Source organism: Apium graveolens, chromosome 5, assembly GCF_009905375.1.
Source record: "Apium graveolens cultivar Ventura chromosome 5, ASM990537v1, whole genome shotgun sequence".
In the NCBI taxonomy this organism is placed as follows: Eukaryota; Viridiplantae; Streptophyta; class Magnoliopsida; order Apiales; family Apiaceae; genus Apium; species Apium graveolens.
The window spans coordinates 226,588,319-226,610,348 of NC_133651.1; the positions used below are offsets into that span (position 1 = coordinate 226,588,319).

The 22,030-nt window shown below is 33.4% G+C and overlaps 2 protein-coding genes across 6 annotated transcripts; one reads left to right on the forward strand and one right to left on the reverse strand.

Annotated features, from left to right (window-relative positions):
• Positions 1–14,192: 14,192 nt before the first annotated feature.
• Positions 14,193–15,691, forward strand: LOC141724902 (putative ribose-5-phosphate isomerase 2). Its single transcript, XM_074527198.1, has one exon. It carries the CDS (start codon positions 14,675–14,677, stop codon positions 15,467–15,469), a length of 795 nt encoding a protein of 264 aa, XP_074383299.1. The 5' UTR covers positions 14,193–14,674; the 3' UTR covers positions 15,470–15,691.
• A 1,858-nt stretch (positions 15,692–17,549) lies between these two features.
• Positions 17,550–21,333, reverse strand: LOC141661631 (uncharacterized). Of its 5 annotated transcripts, none has more exons than XM_074468642.1 (8): positions 21,246–21,333; positions 20,101–20,362; positions 19,486–19,557; positions 19,338–19,405; positions 19,080–19,230; positions 18,581–18,658; positions 18,407–18,496; positions 17,550–18,069 (listed from the first exon to the last, which is right to left on the reverse strand). In XM_074468642.1, the coding sequence occupies exons 2-8, from the start codon at positions 20,347–20,349 to the stop codon at positions 17,977–17,979; spliced, it is 801 nt and encodes a 266-aa protein (XP_074324743.1). In that variant the 5' UTR covers positions 20,350–20,362; positions 21,246–21,333; the 3' UTR covers positions 17,550–17,976. The 5 variants fall into 5 exon arrangements, with proteins under 5 accessions (XP_074324743.1, XP_074324741.1, XP_074324739.1 ...); XM_074468640.1 differs by lacking the exon at positions 21,246–21,333 and adding an exon at positions 21,119–21,188; XM_074468638.1 differs by lacking the exon at positions 21,246–21,333 and adding an exon at positions 20,615–21,080.
• Positions 21,334–22,030: the final 697 nt, after the last annotated feature.

Below are 22,030 nucleotides of genomic sequence, written 5' to 3' on the forward strand. Positions count from 1 at the left end.
GCTCCTCCTGATCCTCAACATCTAGCAATGCCTCATCATGCTCACGCTCGAACATCTCTGGGTCCTCTATCTCAGGCGCCTACACATTAAACGAGCTAAGTTACTATCATGATACTTATAAGGGTTCCCGTAAGGGTTTTAACTAGTCAGCACTACTTTAAGTAGTCCGACCATGAACTTGGCAAGAGTTCTTATTATCTTTGTGAGTTTGTTATTATATCGTCGCATCATCTCTGAGGTTTATAACGCTTAGCTCTGATACCATTTCTGTAACACCCCCAGATCCGGGGTCGGGGATCCGGGTTGTCACGGTCTTTCTTTCCACAATATCACTTCACTTAATTAATAATAAATAACCTCATGCTGTGACCCCATACTAACACACACCACAACCCGTTATAGTCTCAGAGATGAAATTGAAATAAGTACAAGTCTTTGAATCCACAATTTAAAATTATTACAACCCAAAATGATTACTTGATAATTTACAGTTAATTGCCATTATCTGCCACAAGTTATAATTATACATAATTTGATTCTCAAAAGTAGATGGTCTGAACTACAATGGATCTACCTCTGCAGCTATAGCAGCTACAACATCATCGGGAAGACGCGGGGCGCTTCCCACGCGCTTGCGCTGGGTCTGCTGGAGTCTGGCCATCTCTCCTAACTGTTGTTGTGTGATGAAGAAATAAAGCAAGAGTGAGCCTTACAGCTCGCAAGATAATACATAGTGATAACAATAATATAAGTATCTAAATGGATACTTACTAGAATCTTTATCGTGTGTAAGATAATTACTTACTAGATATAATGTAAAAACAAGGAATGAAGTTACCAATACTTCACCATACTTATATCATTTATAAAGCTACTTGAACTACCACCGTTCAAAGTATTATAAGTTTTAAGAAAAACATCCCATAGATGAGACCACAAGTTAAGACTTGAATAGATTCAATCTTTGAAATATTATTGAATGAAAAAGTTATGAGATACTTTATTTAGTCCCGATATATATATATATCCACATATATATATCTCTAAAACATTTCCTGGAACCTCTGTTATGTAAAGTATGAACAGAGTTTGAAACATCCAATGAATTTTGGAAAGGAAAATTTTTTTGGCATAAACCAGATATCTTGCTGATCAGGCAAAGATACCCATTAGTAACCTTTTCTACTAGTAGATGGACGAATTCCCCACTGGTCATCACCCTGGCCGCATTAGGACCTATGCTGGACTGCCACTCAGCCACTTATGCATTTGATGGACTCCCACTGAGCCACTTACACTATCATGGACGCCCACTGAGCCCATGTTGCTTATGCCGACTCAATAGATGGACTTACTTCCCGAACGTTGGGTAAATAATCAATTCATTTACCAAAACTGCAACCTTGTTGCGAATATAAAATACACCACAGAGCCGGATCCCTCAGGTTTTAAGCGAGTATTTAAATCCCCTTAAAAAGGAAGATCTTAAATATAAAAATGAGTTTTGGGATCCGCTCTAACTTTTAAAAAAAATCATTTTGAAGACTCGAAAACACTTTATAGAGTGTTTGGAGTAAAGCTGATTTAATGAAGTAAATCAGTCCCCAGAATATTTAGAAAATGACTGAATATTATTAATTAAATAATATTCCCATAAAGAATAATCTTTATAAAAATAATTGAAGTAGAAGTATTAAAATTTATACTTGAAACGAGTATTAAATAACCAAAGATATACTTATATGAAAGTATTATCTTCATTTGAATAATCGAAAATAAGTTTGATTATCGAAACATTATTCTTTAATAAAATACAGAATATATCTCAGCAAATAATCGGAGTCATAGATCCTCAAATGAATATTCAAATAATATTCATTAAATAATATAAACTGAGTCATAAGTCCTCGAATGAATATTCAAATAATATTCAAATAATAAAATAAAAGGAGTCATAAGTCCTCGAATAATATTCGAAATAATATTCAATAATAAAATAAAGTTAAAGTAATCGAATAACCCTTATTCGATTAATAGTTTTGAAAACTATGACCATATATATATATAAGTATATATACATATATATATATCCACATATACAAAATCTACTCGGGATCCTCGACTCCCGATTTTAGAAAATATTTCCACCTTTGGGTCCCTATACTAAGGGTATACGCAAATACCGCTTATCTCTAGCATAGGTATTATGCAACGAATAAGCATTTGAACCAACAGATATATAAATCAAGAATACGAAACAGGCATGCATATATATACCATATCAACATGCTTCAATATATCGCAACATTTGCTAATTAACCAACATGCATCTATCGCAAGATAATGCATATACATATATTTATCACAACAACAGTATAACGGGTAGAAAACTTGCCTGAGCGACTTGGGGGTGAGAAAGGCTCGGGACGAGTCTGATATCATATAAACAACAAGTAAGTTGGAATTAAACCAAAATCACTTGTAAATCTATACTTTAACTAACTTAGACTCTAACGCTTGTTTTGCGCTCACTGATTTGCTTAAGTCACTCGGGTACCCGCGGCTCCACCATTTTTAATAATTTAACCTTTACGAGTTTTAAAGCGATTCCTTCGCGAATGTCTTACCAACTGCCTAACACACTTACCATAAATGATTCATACATTAATTAACCTTTTTTGGTCTTTAACCTACATTTCAAAGTAAGGTGAGGGAAAAAGTTTCGTTCGCGAAACGCCGTTACTTGAAACGGTCGTTTCTCCTAAACCGTGCATCGGAATCGAACGAACTACATATCAAAACGAAGCTCGTAACATGAGCTATCTAAACATGGCAGTGGTCATAATCTAGCAGGGGGTTCTCGGGTCCTAATGCTATGCACAAAAACAGTCCAAAGAAAATCGGACGTTACGACGGCTATGTTTACGCGATTTCCAAATTTTAAACCATACAAAACCAACCACAAACCAACCTCAAATCCAACATACAACCAACATCCATCCTTATCACATCATAACAACCCCAACAAATTCAATTTAATCATTCATACTTATGCCTAAACTTAACTTTAATCATACTTAAGTTCCTTTAAATCAAAACCACAACAATTACCATTCCATTTCACTACCATTCCAAATCCCAAACTCTAAATCATAACAACAAGCTACAATATCAACCCACTAATCAGAATCATCTTATAATATATAGGAATCTAGGGTTTGGAGATGGTATACCTTCCTTGAAGTGGTGGGTGGAGCTAGGAAGCCTTAAGAAGCTTGGAGAAGTCTTAAGAATGCTTGGATCTTCAAGAAAAACAAGAAAAAGTTCAAGTTAAAAACTTGAAAACACTATTCATTGTCTTCTTCTTTGATTAAATGAAGAAGATTGAGAAAGAATTAATGGTTTAAACTCATGATATAGTCCTAACTAAGCATGAAGATGATTAGGGAATTATCTTACCAATTTAGGAAGCTTGGATCTTGGATTTTGAAAAATCTTGCCTTTAAAAAGTAAGAAAGCCGAGAGCAATGAAGAACTAATGCCTTGGTTGCTTTTTGATTTTTGATGAGAATGATTTTTACTTGGCTTGGTTGACTTGTTTTGTATTTGATTTAGTCAATTACCTTCTTGCCCTTGAAATTGTGTGGTTACAAAGCTACCACACCTCCTTCCTTCCCATGTCATGCTTATGTCATCCTCATGATGTCATCCTCCCTTCCTTGTCCTCTTTATATTGGTTGGATGACATCATTCCCACTAATCCCTTTGATTAACTTCCTAATCGTTTGCCTAATGACCGCTGATCTGTTATACGGTTCGCTTAACTTTCGTTCTCGTTTATCGTTTGAAGGATCACACCCGGGATCTTATTACTTAGGTTCCCTTAACCTTTCTCAATACATTATATTCCTTTTTATGATCCTCTATTATAATCCTTTAATTTAAATCCTTTTTATCCTGTTACCTTATACTCAATTCTCTCCGTATCTTGTGGATTTCCGGGAAAAACCAAAGTGTTCGGAATTGGATTCTGACGATCTTTACATACACTTATATACTTCATAGAGTACTAATAATATCCCAGAATATCCATAACAGAACCCCTACATAGTGTGGCGTGAAAAGTTTTCTCATTCAGCTAAAACACTATTCACAAGGGTTACAAAAAGTTGAAAATTTTTGGGGTTATTACAAGGTACCTTTAACTCAGTAGCATCAGAACTGCTATCAGCATTTTCCATCAAGGCATAGTTCACCTCATCTTCAGAATCTGAAGTGTCTGTTTAGCTTTTCTTCTTTGTGACAAGTGCCTTGCCTTTGTCACCTTTTCCTTTCTTGCAGTCAGGAGATATGTGGTCTTTCTCACCACAATTTTAGCATTTAACATTTGAGTAATCTCCTCTGTCAGACTTTCCTACTTTGCCTTCAGATTTTCTGAATTCCTTCTTATCAGAACTTCCACTTTTCCTGAAAAACTTTTTTCCCCTTCTGAATTTCCTGTAGGCTATCTTTGTGATACCCTTCACCATAAGAGCACACAATCTCATTATCTCTTCATCAGCATCCATCTCAGATAGACTTTCAGTTTCTGAATTTTCATCATTATTAGAACTTAATGAATCTGAATCAGACTTTATGATGAGAGCCTTTCCTTTGCCTTTCTTTGAGGCAGCCACTTTGGGGAATTCCTCCTCAGCCTTAAGAGCAACTATCCTTGACTTTCTCCCATATCTCTTGCTTCTTTGATCCATCTCAAGTTCATGAGTTTTGAGCATACCATAAATTTCATCAAGAGTAGTTTCATCAAGAGCATAGTTGTCTCTTATAGTAGTTGCCTTCAAATCCCAACTTTCAGGAAGAGCTAAAAGGAATTTAAGATTTGAATCTTCAAGATCATATTCCTTATCCACCAGTGACAAATCATTCAAGAGTATGATAAATCTGTCATATAAACCAGTTAATAAATCATCAGGTTTTGAGTCAAAGTGCTCATACTCTTGAGTGAGTATAGTCCTCATGTTCTTCTTAATTGCATCAGTTCCCTGACACCTTGTTTCCAAAGCATCCCATATCTCCTTTACAGTCTTGTAATTAATTACCCTATTTGACATGACATTATCAATGACAATATGCAGCAAATGCCTTACCTTTGCATCCTTGGCAATACATGAGATATCTTCAGCTGTATACTCACTTTTCTCCTTTGGTACAGTCTTTGTTGGCTAATCTGCAACTACAACAGAGAGCTTGGTTGGCTTATGTGGTCCTTCATTAATTCTGTCAAGGTATTTTGGATCTGTAGCTTCCGGAAACATAGCCATTCTCACTTTCCATATGGGATATTCAGAAAGTCTCAACATGGGAACCCTAATAGTCTCATATCGACTGTGGATTTGAGTCTTTGGAGTTTCTTCAGTTTTAGTGGGCTTGGTTGGAGTTTGTTCTTCTTCAAACATGACTGTTTTGGATCTTTACTGTATATGTGTTAACAGATTGGCTCTGATACCACTTGTTAGGTCACACACACTGTAGAAGGGGGTTGAATACAGTGTATAATACAATCAAATCGAATTAAGAATACAAGTATGTAACAAAGAATAATCTTATAAATAAAACAGTATTGCAATGGAACCGTTCTCTCTCAGTGATGAACAAATATCACGAGAGCAGCTAGGATTATAATGAATAACATTCTCAATAACGATAACACATATAGTGTAAACCCTATGCTGTGTTTATATACCACACAGCTACAAGATAATCACTAATTGATATCGAATATGATTCTGTATCCTAAAATATATCAATTAGTTATCTTTTTTCTCCAAGTCTTCTATTCTTCATAGAATTCTTCTCCATGCATATCTCTTCTTGTTTTAGTCTTGATCTTCTTTCCCTTCAATCAGCCACCTTCATTATCTGAAAGTCTTCTTAAGTCCTGATATTATCTTCTGATGAATATCTTCTGATATCTTAAGTTCTGATAACTTAAGTTCTGATATCTTAAATTCTGACTTCAGTATAAGTACTGATTTCCAGTTAAGTCCTGATTTGTCCTGTTAGTCAAGATCTGAAAACTAAATACAAATCATTATTAGACATGACATCACAAATATATCTAACAGTATGTTTGAAGGAAAGGCTCGTCAAGAGAGTTTTGATACAAGCAAAGCTTTGTATGCATGCAAACAGGGTGATCGTGATCCGGTTGGACCGCATATTCCGAAAATGATTGGATATATGGAGTACCTTGCTACTCTGAGTTCTGCGATTGGTCTGGAAGCCCAGGTAGATATGATATTGCAATCTTTAAACATTAACTATGCTCAGTTTGTAATGAATTAAAACATGAATGAGATCGACAAGACAACTACTGAATTGTTGCCTATGTTAAAAACTGTTGAGACTAACATTTAGAAGGCGTCCCCTGCTCCTATAATGATGGTGAATAAGGGGAATTCCAAAGGGAAAGGTAAATGGAAAGGTAAGAAGAGGATGGGATCCAAACCTGCTACTGCACCTAAAACTGCTCCCACACAGGCTTTAAATCCAGGAGGTGGTATTGCAAAGAGTAATACTTGTCACTATTGCAAAAAACCATGTCATTGGAAGAGAAACTGTCATGTTTATTTGGAGGATCTGAAGAAGAAGAAGAAGACTACTGGAGCTTTTGATTCAGGTATTTATGTTATAAAAGTTAATTTGTCTACTTCTACTTCATGGGTATTAGATACTGGATGTGGTTCTCACATTTGTAAAAACATGCGGGAACTGCGGGGAAGTAGGATATTGGCACAGGGAGAAGCCGACATACGTGTTGGCAATGGAGCAAAAGTTGTTGTTTTAGCTGTAGGGACTTATCATTCATCGTTTACCACTAGGCTTATTTTAGAACTAGATAACTGTTTTTACGTGCCATCAATTTGTAGAAACATTATTTCAGTTTCTTGTTTGGACAAAAAAGGTTTTTTATTTTTGATTCAGAATAATAGTTGTTCCTTTTCATTGAATAAATGTTATCTACGGGGTTGCACATTTATTCAATGAAAAGGAACAACTATTGATAGGTTAGCCTTCTTATAAATTGTAATAAAAGCAACATAATTTAATTTTATTGTGGATCTTCTACTTTTTTTTGTTTTAATTTTTTTTTATTTCGTAAGCTTCAACCTCACAACAACTCATTATTAAGTACTCACTTTTTTTTTGACAAATATGGTTATAAACCATTAGATAAATGTGCAACCCCGTAGATAACATTATTCAATGAAAAGGAATAACTATTGTTCTGAATCAAAAATAAAAAACCTTTTTTGTCTAAACAAGAAACTGAAATAATGTTTCTACAAATTGCAGGCACGTAAAAACAGTTATCTAGTTCTAAAATAAGCCCAGTGGTAAACGATGAATAATAAGTCCCTACAGTTAAAATAACAACCTTTGCTACGGTCTTCGCTAGTTGTGGTTGAAGCAAATCTGGTTTAACAAATTATGCAAAACTATACTCCTCCCTCTATTTTTTAATATATGATCGTATGACACATATTTCGGAGATTTGATCAAATAGTTAAAATATTTTTTTTGAATTTTTTTTGTGAATAAAAGTTTTGATCATATACTTTTATTCAAAAAGTAATTTCTTAAAATAATAATTTTAATTATTTGGTTATTCCTTCTAAAAGTCATGTATTAAAAAACATAGTCATTAGCGCGCTTCTGACAAAAAAAAGAATTTTCATGTGCACGGCTGCAAATTGAAGGAGGCGACTCAAGTCCATTTTTCTTTTTTAATAAGTTCAGCCAGGTCAAATTTTATAATGGAACAAAGAACACGTTTAACTCTGTTCAATAAAAATTGAGTCAAACACAAATATGGTCGTGGTCAAGCCCCACCTAACTGTTTACTAAATTCATATACTTCTTTCGTCCTCTTTATTTACAGTCTCCTTCGTAGGATGTCCATTCATTTTTTATATTTCAAAACTTATCAAAAATCGGTTAATGGGTCCCCAACATTTCCGCACTTTTTCTCCATTTTCACATTATTTTTACCCGACTATCTCTTTTTATACGTTAAAAATCAATGGTTCCCACCGCTTCACCCACTCTTGTTTCTCTTTTTCTCTACTTTATACATATTTATTAATCTTCGTGTCCAATTTACTTCAATTTAATTACCTAATTGGCATGACTTTCCATATATTGAAAGTCTTTTAATTGGACAAAGTTATAGATGTTGTTTACTCAATAAAATATGTATGGTCTAAAAATATTTTTACATGGGTTGTAATTTCTAGTAAATGATTATAATAATTATTTATCTTTTATATTTTTTTGTGAATAAGTTCGATAATTAAAAAAATTGTGCATTGCCTAGATGTAGAGGTTGTTTGTTCAGTTTAGATTTAAAATAATTGATAATAGTTTATTGATTTTTAAAAAAATGTTGTTTTGATTTAAATATTTTTGGATTTTAACATAGTTAATAAAATATTGTGCAGAGTATTTGATAACGTAATAGAGTTTTTCAGGAAATTCTTTAAAATCCATTCATTTTACAAAATCTCAACAAAATAAAAATATTTTATCAAATCCATTCAAATACACCAATTTATCAAATAAAAAAGTTCATAAACTTTTTAATACTATCATATTTTAATAAAATTTTCAAATTCAAACTTAATAAGACAAAATTTTAATATTTTTTTTAAATCTAAATTGAATATACTCGAATTTTACTGAACTTTTGACAATATTTATTGACTATCAAAAAACTTTTTAAAAAAATAAATATCCTTGAATTTCAAGAATAAAAAAATAAATAAATTAAAATCTAGATTAAATACAAAACATCTTATGTTATTCTTTCTAAGATTCTTACTTATTGGTAGAAAATTATGTCAAATAAATGAATATTCAGTCTTTTTAAACTTTTCTTTATTTGCGAAAAATTATATTAAATAAATGATTAACTATGGATCGAGAAAGATTCATTTTTATATATTCCTACGAAATATCGAGGGCAACTTTTAGAAACAGGGTCGATTTAGATTATCAAAATTGTCAAATCATTAACAATATTATTATTATTTCTGTTTCACTCATTTTTTCACAATTTTTTTGTCATAATTCACACGTATTTTAAAACTATTGTATAAAATATAATTTCATACTTTTTTAAAAAAATCTTTTTATATAAAAATAAAAATATTAAAAAAACCAAATTTAAAAAATATAGAAAATTATAAAAATCTTAAAATACGTGTCGAGCCACCGTCCTCCAAAATAAAGAATTCGGTGGAACGAAAGGAGTAACATGCTATTTTATCTTTCTTAGCAATACCTAATACCGATTTGCAGAAAATATAACGATAATGATGGCAATGGGTCGGTATGGTTGGTTTGACAAAAATCAATACGTATCAAATAATTTTTGTGAAAACCAAATCCAAACCGGATGGAATCCAAAAATCAAAAATTAAATCGAATCGATGGTTTTTGGTCGGTCAGATTTGAACCAAAATCTGAAAATTATATTTAAAATATCAAATTAAATATTTAAATAAATTCATTAAAAAGACTTTTGTCTAAAAAATATATACAAAAAATCAATATAAATATTTAGAAAAATCATTAACAGTTCGAAATTTAAATACCCCCAAATTATTATAAACATAATAAAAGACACACACGTGATTTAATTTAGAAATTTCATCAATGATTCATAATTAAGAAAAAGGAAAAAGAATCAATATATTTAAAAAGGAATATAAATGCTAAATTAAATAAATAACTTTAAAATGATATTAAGAGAAATAAATAGTTGCTTATTAGTCATACTAATTATTTTAGTTGGTTATATATCTCATTATACATGAGTTTCAATACAATTTATGTGGCGCCCCAAAACCCGGGGTCAGGAGTCTCGGAAGCCACGCCATCTAAACTCACACAACTCACACTACAATATGTAAATACTCACGCTTCACGACCCCACACTTAACACTCACACACTTACAGGTTATTGTCTTGGAAACGAATCATCATTACTAGAGAAATTTTATTACAATCCAAATATAATTAGTCTTACCGGGGAGGGACCTTTAGGTAAGGTTAGTCCGCCGGCCAAATATACGTTTCTTATTTCTTATCTTACATAAACCATACTTATAAATAAGCCGAACTATAAACAACTGAAGACTAATCCAGCTTATTCTGTCTACCTGAGGTACAAAACCAAACAATCTACGGAACAGCTGGCCATTTCCTACCCGTTTCATGGCTGTGGTTCTCATGGTAGGCATCTTGATTCACTATTGTGTTGTGTCAATTTAAGAAAACAAGTGTGAGTTATAATACTCAGCATAATAATGTACAGTATGAAAATGACTGTTTGAAATCATCATATATTATATATATGTTTTATTCGAAAATAGATTTCTTGGTGTCACACACCTTCTTAAGAAAACAATTCTTAAAAGGGGTTTTTAATAACCTGCGAATACCTTAATGGTAATCCCAACACCTAGGCTTGGGTTACGGTATTGCATTTCAATTCCAATTGGAAGAATTTGGATATTTACTGGAGCCACCACATACGATGATGAGTCGTACTACGGAAATAGTAACCTTTTCTACTAGTAAAAGGACGAAACCGTCATCTCTCGTGTATCACCCTGGCCGCATTCGGGCTACATGTCCCGTTTTCGGGTATACACATACTTCACAAGTTCCTGAGTACACAGAGTACCTTCGCCTGCGGTACCTTTGGTAGCCCATCTAGAACACATAGTACCAGAGTCTACCCATCCCTTGTCCTTTAAAAGAATTCTATCAATCTCGAGAACTCGAACCACATCGAAGTTCCCCAAGCGTTTTGCTTATTGATAGAAATAGTTTATCTCTTTAAGATATAAGTGTATATATATGTATATACGTACTTCCTAGAATTTCGGAGGAAGTACTAAGGATGTGAGTTGACCGTTGTCAACAGATAATTAATAAGGGGAAAAGTTTCTTCTCGAAACTGTATATTCAATATAATAATAAGCCGGGATAATATTCTCCGACGATCTGAAATTATTCGAATAATATTTCTAAATCAGAAAGTATGTTTTATATCAGGATCTATGATCTTTAAATCAATAACAATCCTTTAATAAATAATAATTAATTAAATAATAGTCTATAATTAATTAAATGATAATTGATATTAATCATACCTCGAATGAGTTTACTCTCTAAAAGATTAAATAATATTCCTCAACTAGTTTGTGTTTACATAATTAATAATCTATAATGATTAATCGGGTTTGAATAAATAAACGTTGAAGTATACTACTCCTATAATAAGGGAATACGTATATAATATTTATTATCCGAATCAATAAAATATAGTTGAGGGAATATGCTCGTTGGGAAATCGTTTTAAAAGTTCGAGGTGTTTTAATGTTTCGTAAATGGACGATGAGTCCCTTTAAAACGTACTATTATGGACTTATACCCGTCCTATAATATCTCCGGAATGATTTCCGGGTTTTATCTTAAATCCCGATCGACCCTCGGTCTTATATAATATGGCACGCTTAAAGCAAAATAACATTTTACGATATATACTTATTGTACAACATCACTATATTCTGTGAAAATTCAACAATTACGCATCATGGCAAACATGGTATTTAAGCGATGATAGTAAAACAATCCTTTCACAACACAACAGTAAAAATGGAGTTGGGTTTGTAAACTTGCCTGGGTATCTCGAGGTGGAGGATGCTCTAAGTTCCGCTCGTAAATCTATAACCATAAACATATTTCATTTCGTTAGGTTCCGTCCTAATTTACGGTAACTCGCACTCATGTGCTACTCATTATACACCCTCTCAACTCATACTACCCTTAACATTTCTTTTAAGTCATAATCACTTTATGGTCACTTCATTTTCCTAAGTATCTTGAGTTCATTCTCATTATAGTTGTCGGCTCCGCTTAAAGATTCTTACGGTTTCTACTCGCGCGGTCTCGGCTCCGACATTTTTATAAAATTGAGAAATCATTATTTTCACTTGAAATTTTTACGACAGTTAGGAAACTCAATATGTTACTCTCTTTAAAAATTTCATGATTTATGAATACTTTTAAGTCTATCCTTTATATTTTCAAAATTCGTAATTCGTAGCAGTTTTTGTCGCGTAAATCACTTTTCCAAAAAAGACCATAACTTTTGATCCGTAAATCGAAATCAAGTGATTCAAGCGCCTAAACGATCCTTATAAAATTGTCTATCCTAAACAAAGGTTATTTTTCAAGAATATACAGTTTAAAACTTCGGGACTTTCTGCAGAACTTAAAGTTACGGTTTGTTGGTTTTAACGAAGTTACGGTTACGATCGGGGTTTCGTTTACGCCTTAACTATCAACACAACCACCAACAATCATCATATCATCATCAACACACAAACTCCTCTCAAGAACATCATGTTCTTGAGACAACAACAACCAACCTTAAATCTACTTAACTTAATCATCAAGATTTCATCAATAACACTTAGTAAGCTAGGTTTACTAACACCTACTAAATGGATCTTAAAAATGAACCTTAAATAAAGTTAGGCCAAAGATTTTTACCTTGCTTGAAAGCTTGAGATGTGTTCTTGAGGATGGTGGAGACTCGAAAGTGCTTGGTATAATTTTTAGAACTTAAAACCACCATTGAAATCAAGAAACCAAAGAGAGGTTACTATTCACACTATTCACTAGTGAGTTTCTTAAATTTATTTCACCCATTAAACCTTGATAAAAAGAGATGAAATATTTTTCTTACCTTAGTTTAGTTGCTAGGAGGCTTGGAAATTAATTGGGTGATTTTACAAGAACTAGAGCTTGGAGTTTTGAATTCCAATTCCTTCTTTTCTTCAAAATAGCCGAATGGAAGAAAAAATGGGTGGGGGTATTTATAGCACTTGGTTGCTTCTCTTGGATGCTTGGATGGTTGCTTCTTGGAAGGTGACTTGATATCTTTGCAACTTGATTTTATTCTTCCTAGGATATCATTCTAGATTTATTCCTTGTTGCCAAATCCATGGACATATCTTTGTAGCTTGCTAGCTTACAAGCTAAACTACAAGGTTAGCTTCTTAGCACACTATTTGCTAGCTAGCTTGGTCATCCTATGGTTAGCTCACTATTTGATGAAGTAACCATGGTTACTTCCTTACCATGGTTTAGTTAGTGCGTTACGTTTAATTAATCGTTTACGCATTCGCTCGGTCACTTAAAAGTTCTCCGTAATACTTACTCGTAAGTGGTTCGCAATGAAATTCCTTTCGTATTTATTCCTTATATTTTTATTTATCCTACTTGAATATAAATCCGTAGGATTTTAGTCTCGTAATTATATTGTGATTCCTGTAATCCTCGATAAGTCGTAATTACAGTCGTTTTTCAAAATTCGTTTTCTTCGAAAACTAATAGCGTTTACATACACTCATTTGGTACGTATAGTCGTAATATCAATTCTGAAACTCATTTTCTCATGCACTACATAGAGTGAGCTCAAAAGTTTTTCCCGTCTATCAGAGTTACTATTCATTAAACGTTTTATAAGGTCTCAAAAATTCGAGTAATTACAATTGGGGTTATCTTTTTTATCAATCTAACTAACTCTTTATTTACTTGAGCTATTTTATATTTAGCTATTTTATATTTAGTTACTGAATTAAAATGAGTTATCAAATAAACATTTATCAATTATATAAATTTATAATTTATATATAATGAAATTATATTAAATTCAATATATCAAATTTCGTCGATTTATGATTTGTTTTTTTCAATTTCGGATATTTGGGTCGGGTTTTGGTTGAGGGATGACCTAAAAACTAAAACTGAACCAAATTCAACTAATTTTTGAAAATAAAAATAAAGCCGCAACCGAACCGTAAAAATCGGATTCAGTAAAACTCGTAAAAATCGGATTCAGTAAAACTCGCCGATGCCGATTTCGTCACATAAATAAATTTTTGGTCATCCCTGTATAATAATAAATGCATATGGACTCTTTTTTAAAAATTTACTCGTTCACAGGAAATGAACAAACAAGTAATTAACAATCGCTATATTTCAACAAAATAATTAGAAGTGCAAGACTCAATTTGCAGCAGGTTATATAGTATCTTGTAAACCAGTATCTCCCACGAGGCCACGGCACATCCTGGGTAGATTCCCTGGAACCTGGTTTTTTCCCTATCCCCCCTCCCATTCCCAATCCTATAAATTCAAACACAATTTGCAAATGCAGACCTACTCTTCTTATATTATAACCAAACTACCCCAAAACATTTTCAATTCCAATTCTCTTTACATTACATAAAAATACATTTGCCCCCTTTTTTTATATCAATTTCAAAAGCCTTTATCTTTACCTTCTTTTCTTCTATACGTATTACATTTTAATTCAATCTTAATTCATTCTCTACAATTCAGTTGCATAAACATTCAATCTTTATTCAAACCCTTAATTTAGTTCCATAAATATTCAATCTTTATTCATAATTTATATTTTGCTTCCGTAAAGATTGGAATTTCTTCATTTTTTTACCACTGAGTTCAATAAAGATTCAATTTTTGTTTATAATCTACACTTTAATTCTATAAAGATTCAATTTTTGTTGATATGGCTCTTGCCCCCCTTCAATTTATTGGGTCTAACAAGCCAAATGTTGATTCTTGTCAAATGGTGTCTTCACCATCACCAGTAATTTTAACCCAAGATGAATTAAAGAAAATTGCAGCTTACAAAGCTGTCGAATTTGTCGAATCGGGTATGGTTTTGGGTTTGGGTACCGGGTCAACTGCTTGTCATGCTGTGGCCCGAATTGGGGAGCTATTGCAACAAGGCAAGCTTAAGAACATTGTGGGAGTACCCACTTCAAAAAAGACCCATGAGCAAGCAATTTCTGCTGGCATTCCATTGTCTGATCTAGATACGTATCCGATTCTTGATCTTGCGATAGATGGGGCGGATGAGGTTGACCCGTATTTGAATTTGGTTAAGGGGAGAGGCGGGTCTTTGTTGAGAGAAAAAATGGTGGAAAGTGCTTGCAAGAAATTTGTAGTGATTGTTGATGAGACAAAGTTAGTTAAGCATTTGGGAGGAAGTGGGCTTGCAATGCCGGTTGAGATTGTGCCTTTTTGTTGGAAATTTATGGCTGAGAGGCTTAGAATGATGTTTATGGATGCAGGTTGTGTTGCTAAGCTGAGGAGGTTTAGTGAAAATGGGGAACCTTTTGCGACGGATAATGGGAATTATATTATTGATTTGTATTTTGAGAAGGATATCGGGGATTTGAAGGTTGCAAGTGATGAAATTTTGAGACTTGCTGGTGTTGTTGAGCATGGAATGTTCTTAGATATGGCTACTACGTTGATCGTTGCAGGTGAGCTTGGTGTTACAGTTAAGAATAAGTAGCTTGAGGTTTAGTGGATTAAATTGATTTAGCTAATGTATAGAAAATCTGGGGGAAGGGGTCAGTGAAATGCTTATGAAATTTGTGGTATGATTAGCAATTGTTTTTATCAGTTAGATTCTTGGATGTGTAAATTGTGATTGGGGTCATTTGCCTCAAGTTCGCAAGTCCTTGAGACCATATAGTAGTAACTCCTTAAATTTAATAAGTTTTGTCACAAAGTATTGGCACTTGTGCTTTAACTAACTCTATGGCCATATTTGTTTCGTGAGATTATAATCCAGTGATAATAATCCAGGGATAATTAATCCTATCAAAATTAGTCCTACGGATTAAATAATTCTATCCTAAATTTGTTTGAAAGGATTAAGTATATGATTCAAATATAATCCTTTAAAATTTTATCCTATGTTTGTTTTGTGGGATAGTACTTGGGATTTGAATATAGTCCTTTAAATTTTCCAATCCTATGTTTGTTTCATATGAGATAACAATGAGGGGATTATAATCTTTTAAAAAATGACTCGTAGGAGGGGATAAAATAATACCTCCTCCCACTAAGCATTAGATGGGATTATAATCCTATCCTCTGCTCCAACAAAACAAACATGGGATAAGATAATTTAAATGATTATAATCCTTGGATAACCCTTCACTAATTTTTTATAAAACAAACATGGGATTGGAAAATTTAAAGGACTATAATCATATCCCCTACTTAATACCATTAAACAAACATGGCCTATAATAGGCCATGTTTGTTTCATGGGATTATAATCCCGGGATAATAATCCGGGGATAACTAATCCCATCAAAATTAGTCTTATGGATTAAATAATCATATCCTAAGTTTGTTTGAAAGGATTAAGTGTATGATTGGAATATAATCCTTTAAAACTTTATGCTATGTTTGTTTTGTGGGATAGTACTTGAGATTGAAATATAGTCCTTTAAATTTTCCAATCCTATGTTTGTTTCATATGGGATAATAATGAGGGGATTATAACCTTTTAAAAAATGACTTGTAGGAGGGGATAAAACAATATCTCCTCCCACCAAACATTAGATGGGATTATAATTCTATCCTCTACTCCAACAAAACAAACATGGGATAGGATAATTTAAAGGATTATAATCCTTAGATAATCCTTCACTAATTTTTTACAAAACAAATATGGGATTCGAAAATTTAAAGGACTATAATTTTATCCCCTACTTAATACCATTAAACAAACATGGCCTAGAGTATACAATTATTATGATCATAATTCTGTTATGGCGATGACTATATATCTCTCATTGAGTGCCTTGTAAGATCATGCTTGACTTGTCAAACCGTTCCATGCCTTCTATTGTCTATTCATTTAAACATACTGGTCATAGCGTTGTGTATTCATTTAAAGATGTTGCGCATGGCATTGATAATTTTCTCTAGCACAAAGTGGCAATGTCTCTTGCTCTTTACAATGCAGCTGGTGTGGTATTTCATTTCATTTGAAGCAGGAAATTATGGCAACAGGTGGCATGGTAGTGTTAAGACGGGCGGAGATTGGTTATTCTAGCCATATGATCTCTTGAGCAGGATATGACATTTTGCAAGACGTCTATTCAGCTTCTGTAATAATTTTAATGGAAGTTGTATATTGAGCACACTGAGCTAGCCAATTGTTACACACTTGTAGTTGTAAACTCTTGCACCTATCCAGGGCCTGTATGAGACTTGCTTGTTTCTTTGTTACCCTGCCAGCCTTGGCCAATGTAGTTCAAGTTTTCTTTGCCACTGCAACACGGTAGTGGTTTAGTTGCAAACTCTTTTTGTTCTCGTGGAATACAAATGGTGCAGTAACTGGAAATGAACATTTTGAATGAAATACACTCAATTTGTTTACAGAACAAGTGTCATTTTAATGTCAAAACACAGTTTATAGTGTGCCTTTTTTGTTTGTTTCGATGGATGATGGATCTGAAGAGCAGATTAAAAAGTTATGATGAGATGATATGCAGCTATATAGCTACTTGGCTCCAGCCTAAGACAACCTTGATGTAGTAATTGTAAATGCCATCTGGACGAAAGTGCTATTGATTCTACATCGTAGAATAATTGTAATACCATAAATTAAAAAGAATAAGTAAAACGAGGGGTTATATATCTTAGCTTGTTAAACTCTGCTAAGATATTACACTGCTTTCTTACTGTGTGTGAAGTGGTGATCATTACAACCGAGTCGGATGTGTACAATTCTACAGACATAAACTGGGAAAAGGTAGAGGGATATTTTAGCTTGATATTACAATGGAGAGGGGCATCTACAAATTCTATATACAATTTTACAAGTATGGTATAAAAGAATCTACATAAACATATTATAGGACTTGTTCATAAAAAAAGTCCTTGGACCACAACGAGGACGTGACCGAGTTGGAGCACCGCTTTCATGGCAGCCTTTAGTGTAAGTACCAACTTTTCAAAGTCAGTTTGTTGCTTAAGATCGCAGCAATAAAAAATCCATTAGGGAACTTGAATGCTTTGGGATGGATTCTGCAAATTCACTGCACCATCAGCGGCTTCATCATCAGATGACACCAAGGATACACTGGTAACCTGCCAAAGCTCATTTCATTTAGAATACATAAAAAATGGTACAGTTATCACTTGATATATAGATTCGTCTTTTGTTAGTAGGCGAGGAAGGTGTTATTTTACAAAATCTGAATATATAGATTTTGGTAAGAACACGGGAAGGGGGAGTTCGAATTCGATCCATTAACCTTATGCCACTGGAGGAAGAGCCTTGTGACTAGCCTATTGATATATCCCCTACCGATTCATCTTACTCTGTTGTGATTATTGAGAACGTCGGACCTTGGTAGATAATTAAAAGGCCAGTACATTTTAAAGTGCTTCAAATATTTTAACCTGCTACAAAATGGCAAAGTACCTCGTCTGGTTGTCGACGACTATATAGAGCAGTCACAGCTCTCAGTATAAGGTAGACTGGAACTGTAATTCCTAAAGTTTGTAGTAGTAACTGAAACCAAAAATCGACAAAAAGTTAATGTTCCGAAAAACTAGCCTAACTTAATTGCTAACTCTTAGAGCTAGTTTATCTCACCAATAACAATGAAACGTAATCATCTAATCCGGTGGCAAAGATGGGTAGAGTATGTCTTAAAATTAAAAGAGCCATGAACTGCATAAGAAGAGAAATTAAAAATAGATCAGAATGTTAATAGTGGATGAGGGACTTAAACTGCGTGGATTAAATTAAAACTGTTATTCATAATCTTTTAAAGTTTTCTAATGAGATTATTTGAAACAAACATCTAGGAGAAAGTATCTTTAACCATTTAGCATCCCCAAAATCTGGGCAACGGGTTCATATTGAATCGTCTGTGAGATATGAAATCGTTCACAGAATAAGTTGAAAATTTCCCTCCATCATAATTTTGATCTGATCTGCCAATTTCACATTGCCTCATTTGATGATTATTTCTCCCTAAGGTAATTGACCCGTCATACAAACTACATTTTATAAATATGAATTTCCAAGAAACTGACAATGTATGGAAACGTGCCCCTCGCGCTTCATTAAGGTGAGAAGAGAGACTTACAATTGCAACAAGTGAACGAAAGCACACCACACGTCTTGAAGTTGAATCTGAATAGTCATCATATGTAGGACCTATATGATTACGGTCAGTTGAAACCATTGCAACCAAACGAGGATTATTCAGGCCGTGCCTGCTAATTTGCCAGCTACCCCTGGCAAACAAAACACACAGAGTGTTTCTTAAAGTTCCTGGTGCAATTGTAGAGATCGCCAATTTAATTAGGGAATGAAGAATAGAATAAAGAATAGAATAACGTACCTCAAATTCATCGGAATGCCCCCAAATCTAAATAGAGGAGGTGGTGCTGTATAGTTGGGCCTGAATTGCTGATGTACCATGAATATCAATAGTTAGGGTATCTACAACTGTACAGGTAATGGTTAAAACGATGATTTAAATTCCATACCTGATGACATATTTCACATTTAGTGTTACCCTTCTCATTACACCACTTCTGTACACATCTGCGATGAGCATACTACAAAAATAAAACATGCACGATTGTTGAAGTTGTCAATCACGATCCTTATGCATGCACATGTAGATCAAGGAATTGAACTAAGCAAGAAACAATTAACATTTTTTAAAGTAAACTTAATTTATCCTTTTTGTAAGAAAGCTGAGGCAGTTTGAGGTGATTCATCAGTCATAAAAAGCAAAAAAATGCTGGAGATCACTTTTTAATAGTTGAGTTGGCATATGTAAGTTCTCGATGAGAACTCAGTAAAGTTTGGCATTTCAGGGATGTTGACAAGGCAATGTAACAAAACTTTACTGATGAAATGATGATCAATAGTTTTTGAGAACCGAAGAATATTCCATGTCCTTTGGATGTGAAATTTGCATCTTGGGATGAAGGTTTGTTGATTTTTTCAATAGTTAGGGATGTCTATTACTCTAAATTTTGTTGTTGGCACCTCCATGGTTTGTTTGAATCAATATGCTGTACACTGTACTTACTTGCACATTGTCTTAAGGAGATAATGCAGCAACACTAATTGTCATGTATCGTGTAACTGACCTTCAAGCTGCCACAGCAAGAACAAGGTGTTTCCATTTTTGAATCAAAATCCTCATCCTGGCATATCCTGCATTCGACCACTTTTCTTGGAGATGATTCATTTTCAGAATCTGAAAGGGAAGAACAATCTATCATCACGTCATCAGTATCTGCAGGCACTAATTGTTTTGATGGGTTCATGCTCTCAATTGTTGCCTCCAGAGTAGATTCAGTAAGCAAGCGATCAAGCAATACAAAATGGTCCCCCATGTTCAGATAACACCTACAAAAGATCACCGTGCAGTCAATGAAGCCCCCGTCTTCCACCATAAAATTGAAACACAATACCAAGTCACTTGTGCGTCACAGAAAAAATAGTTGCAAGAACAAAATATACAAATATTCATGTTTTTTAGAACCCCTGTGAAGTAAAACATATCATACAAACTATAGCAGCCAGAATATCAATTGAACTTTTAAATTTGTCTCTAGTACGCCAATGAAAAGCCTAAACAAAGTGGAAAACACAGATTACCCTGCAACAAGATAAATTCAGTGTTGCTGACAGTTTCTACCATTCTTTTGGTAATGATCAGTTGCGAAAATTTATATACTCCCACAATACCCTCTACTAATGCATGAACCCTGACAATTTGTTACCACGCGAAGAGGGTATCTCCTATGCTACAATGCTAGGCATCAGTTATAACTTATACTACAACTTTTCAAGGTGAATGAATTACAAAAAAAAGAAGAAACAACAAACGACACAAAATCTAAAGTTAAGGTGAAGCTTCATTAGGACATTAGATCAAAGCACATTACAAACAAAGGACTAATCCAAGTAGAAAAAAAGAAAAAGAATGAATTTTGACCAAAAGTACCAGAGTAGTTAACTTTTCATTTTTATTTTTGAAATTACTTGTGAACAGGTTAGCCAAAACCATAACAAACAAATATCAAACACCTTCTACAACAAAAAAAATTCAGCACATGCATCATGCATGTAAAATTGTAAATAGAAGAAAATGGAACTAACCCGGATTATAAAAACTGAAATAAATTGGATTAAAGACTATACAAATGAAAAGCATGATAAAATAAAGATAATATAATGAAAAAAAGAAGATGCAATGAACAAAAAGAGAAGCAAAGAAAAGACTTACAATAAGAGGATGGGATATCTTGAAGCTAAAAATGAGTTTCTTCTGGTTCCTTTTCTTGCAGCGTAAAAATGTGTAGTTTTGTAATCAAGGCAAGAGATGGAGTGTCTTTAAAAGCCCTACTAACATAGACAAAATATATTTATTACCATAGTCTTACAATTTAAACATAAGTGAAGCTCACAATCTGTCACTAAACTGTATGTATAATTTTGGTATTCAACTTGGTATTTATGTACACATTACATATGTGATGATCCAATAATTCTAAACTGTATGTATAATTTTGGTATTCAACTTGGTATTTATGTACAGATTACATATGTGATGATCCAATAATATTATTAGACTCTAATTTTAGGAGATTGTCTCTTTACTATAATTTGCCAACCCCCTCAACTGGGATTGTTGTCTTTTATTTATACTAAGTCCCAAATGGGGTTTTTTCTTACAAAGTGGGCCTTTTTGGGCTTTACATAATGTATTACAATTATTCTAACTATAATTCCTTTGGGCCGTCTTGTCTTGGTCCAACATTTGTCCCCCTCCTTGTTTTGCGCAATATCTTTAGATTTGCGTTTTCCTGCTTTTTCGCCCTTGCGTTTTGAATTTCGAGATTTTTGTTTTGATACCTGAATAAAGTTAGTGGCCGGATAGGATAATAAAATGAAGGGAAATAATAAAGAAAAAACGAATAAATAGAGCAAAAGAAGAATAAGAAATAACTGTAAATTCGAGATAGGAGTCAACAGTGTGTGCCTGAAAAAAGAAAAGAATTAAACGCAATG

Excerpts from the sequence above, each read along its gene's own strand:
- LOC141661631 (XM_074468637.1), bottom strand. The coding sequence starts at position 20,409 with ATGGTGGAAGACGGGGGCTTCATTGACTGCACGGTGATCTTTTGTAGG. Across the intron at positions 19,558-20,100 it reads CTTGCTGTGGCAGCTTGAAG|TATGCTCATCGCAGATGTGT; the intron begins GTCAGTTACACG and ends TTATTTTTGTAG. Across the intron at positions 19,231-19,337 it reads GGCATTCCGATGAATTTGAG|GGGTAGCTGGCAAATTAGCA; the intron begins GTACGTTATTCT and ends TTTGTTTGCCAG.
- LOC141724902 (XM_074527198.1), top strand. The coding sequence starts at position 14,675 with ATGGCTCTTGCCCCCCTTCAATTTATTGGGTCTAACAAGCCAAATGTT.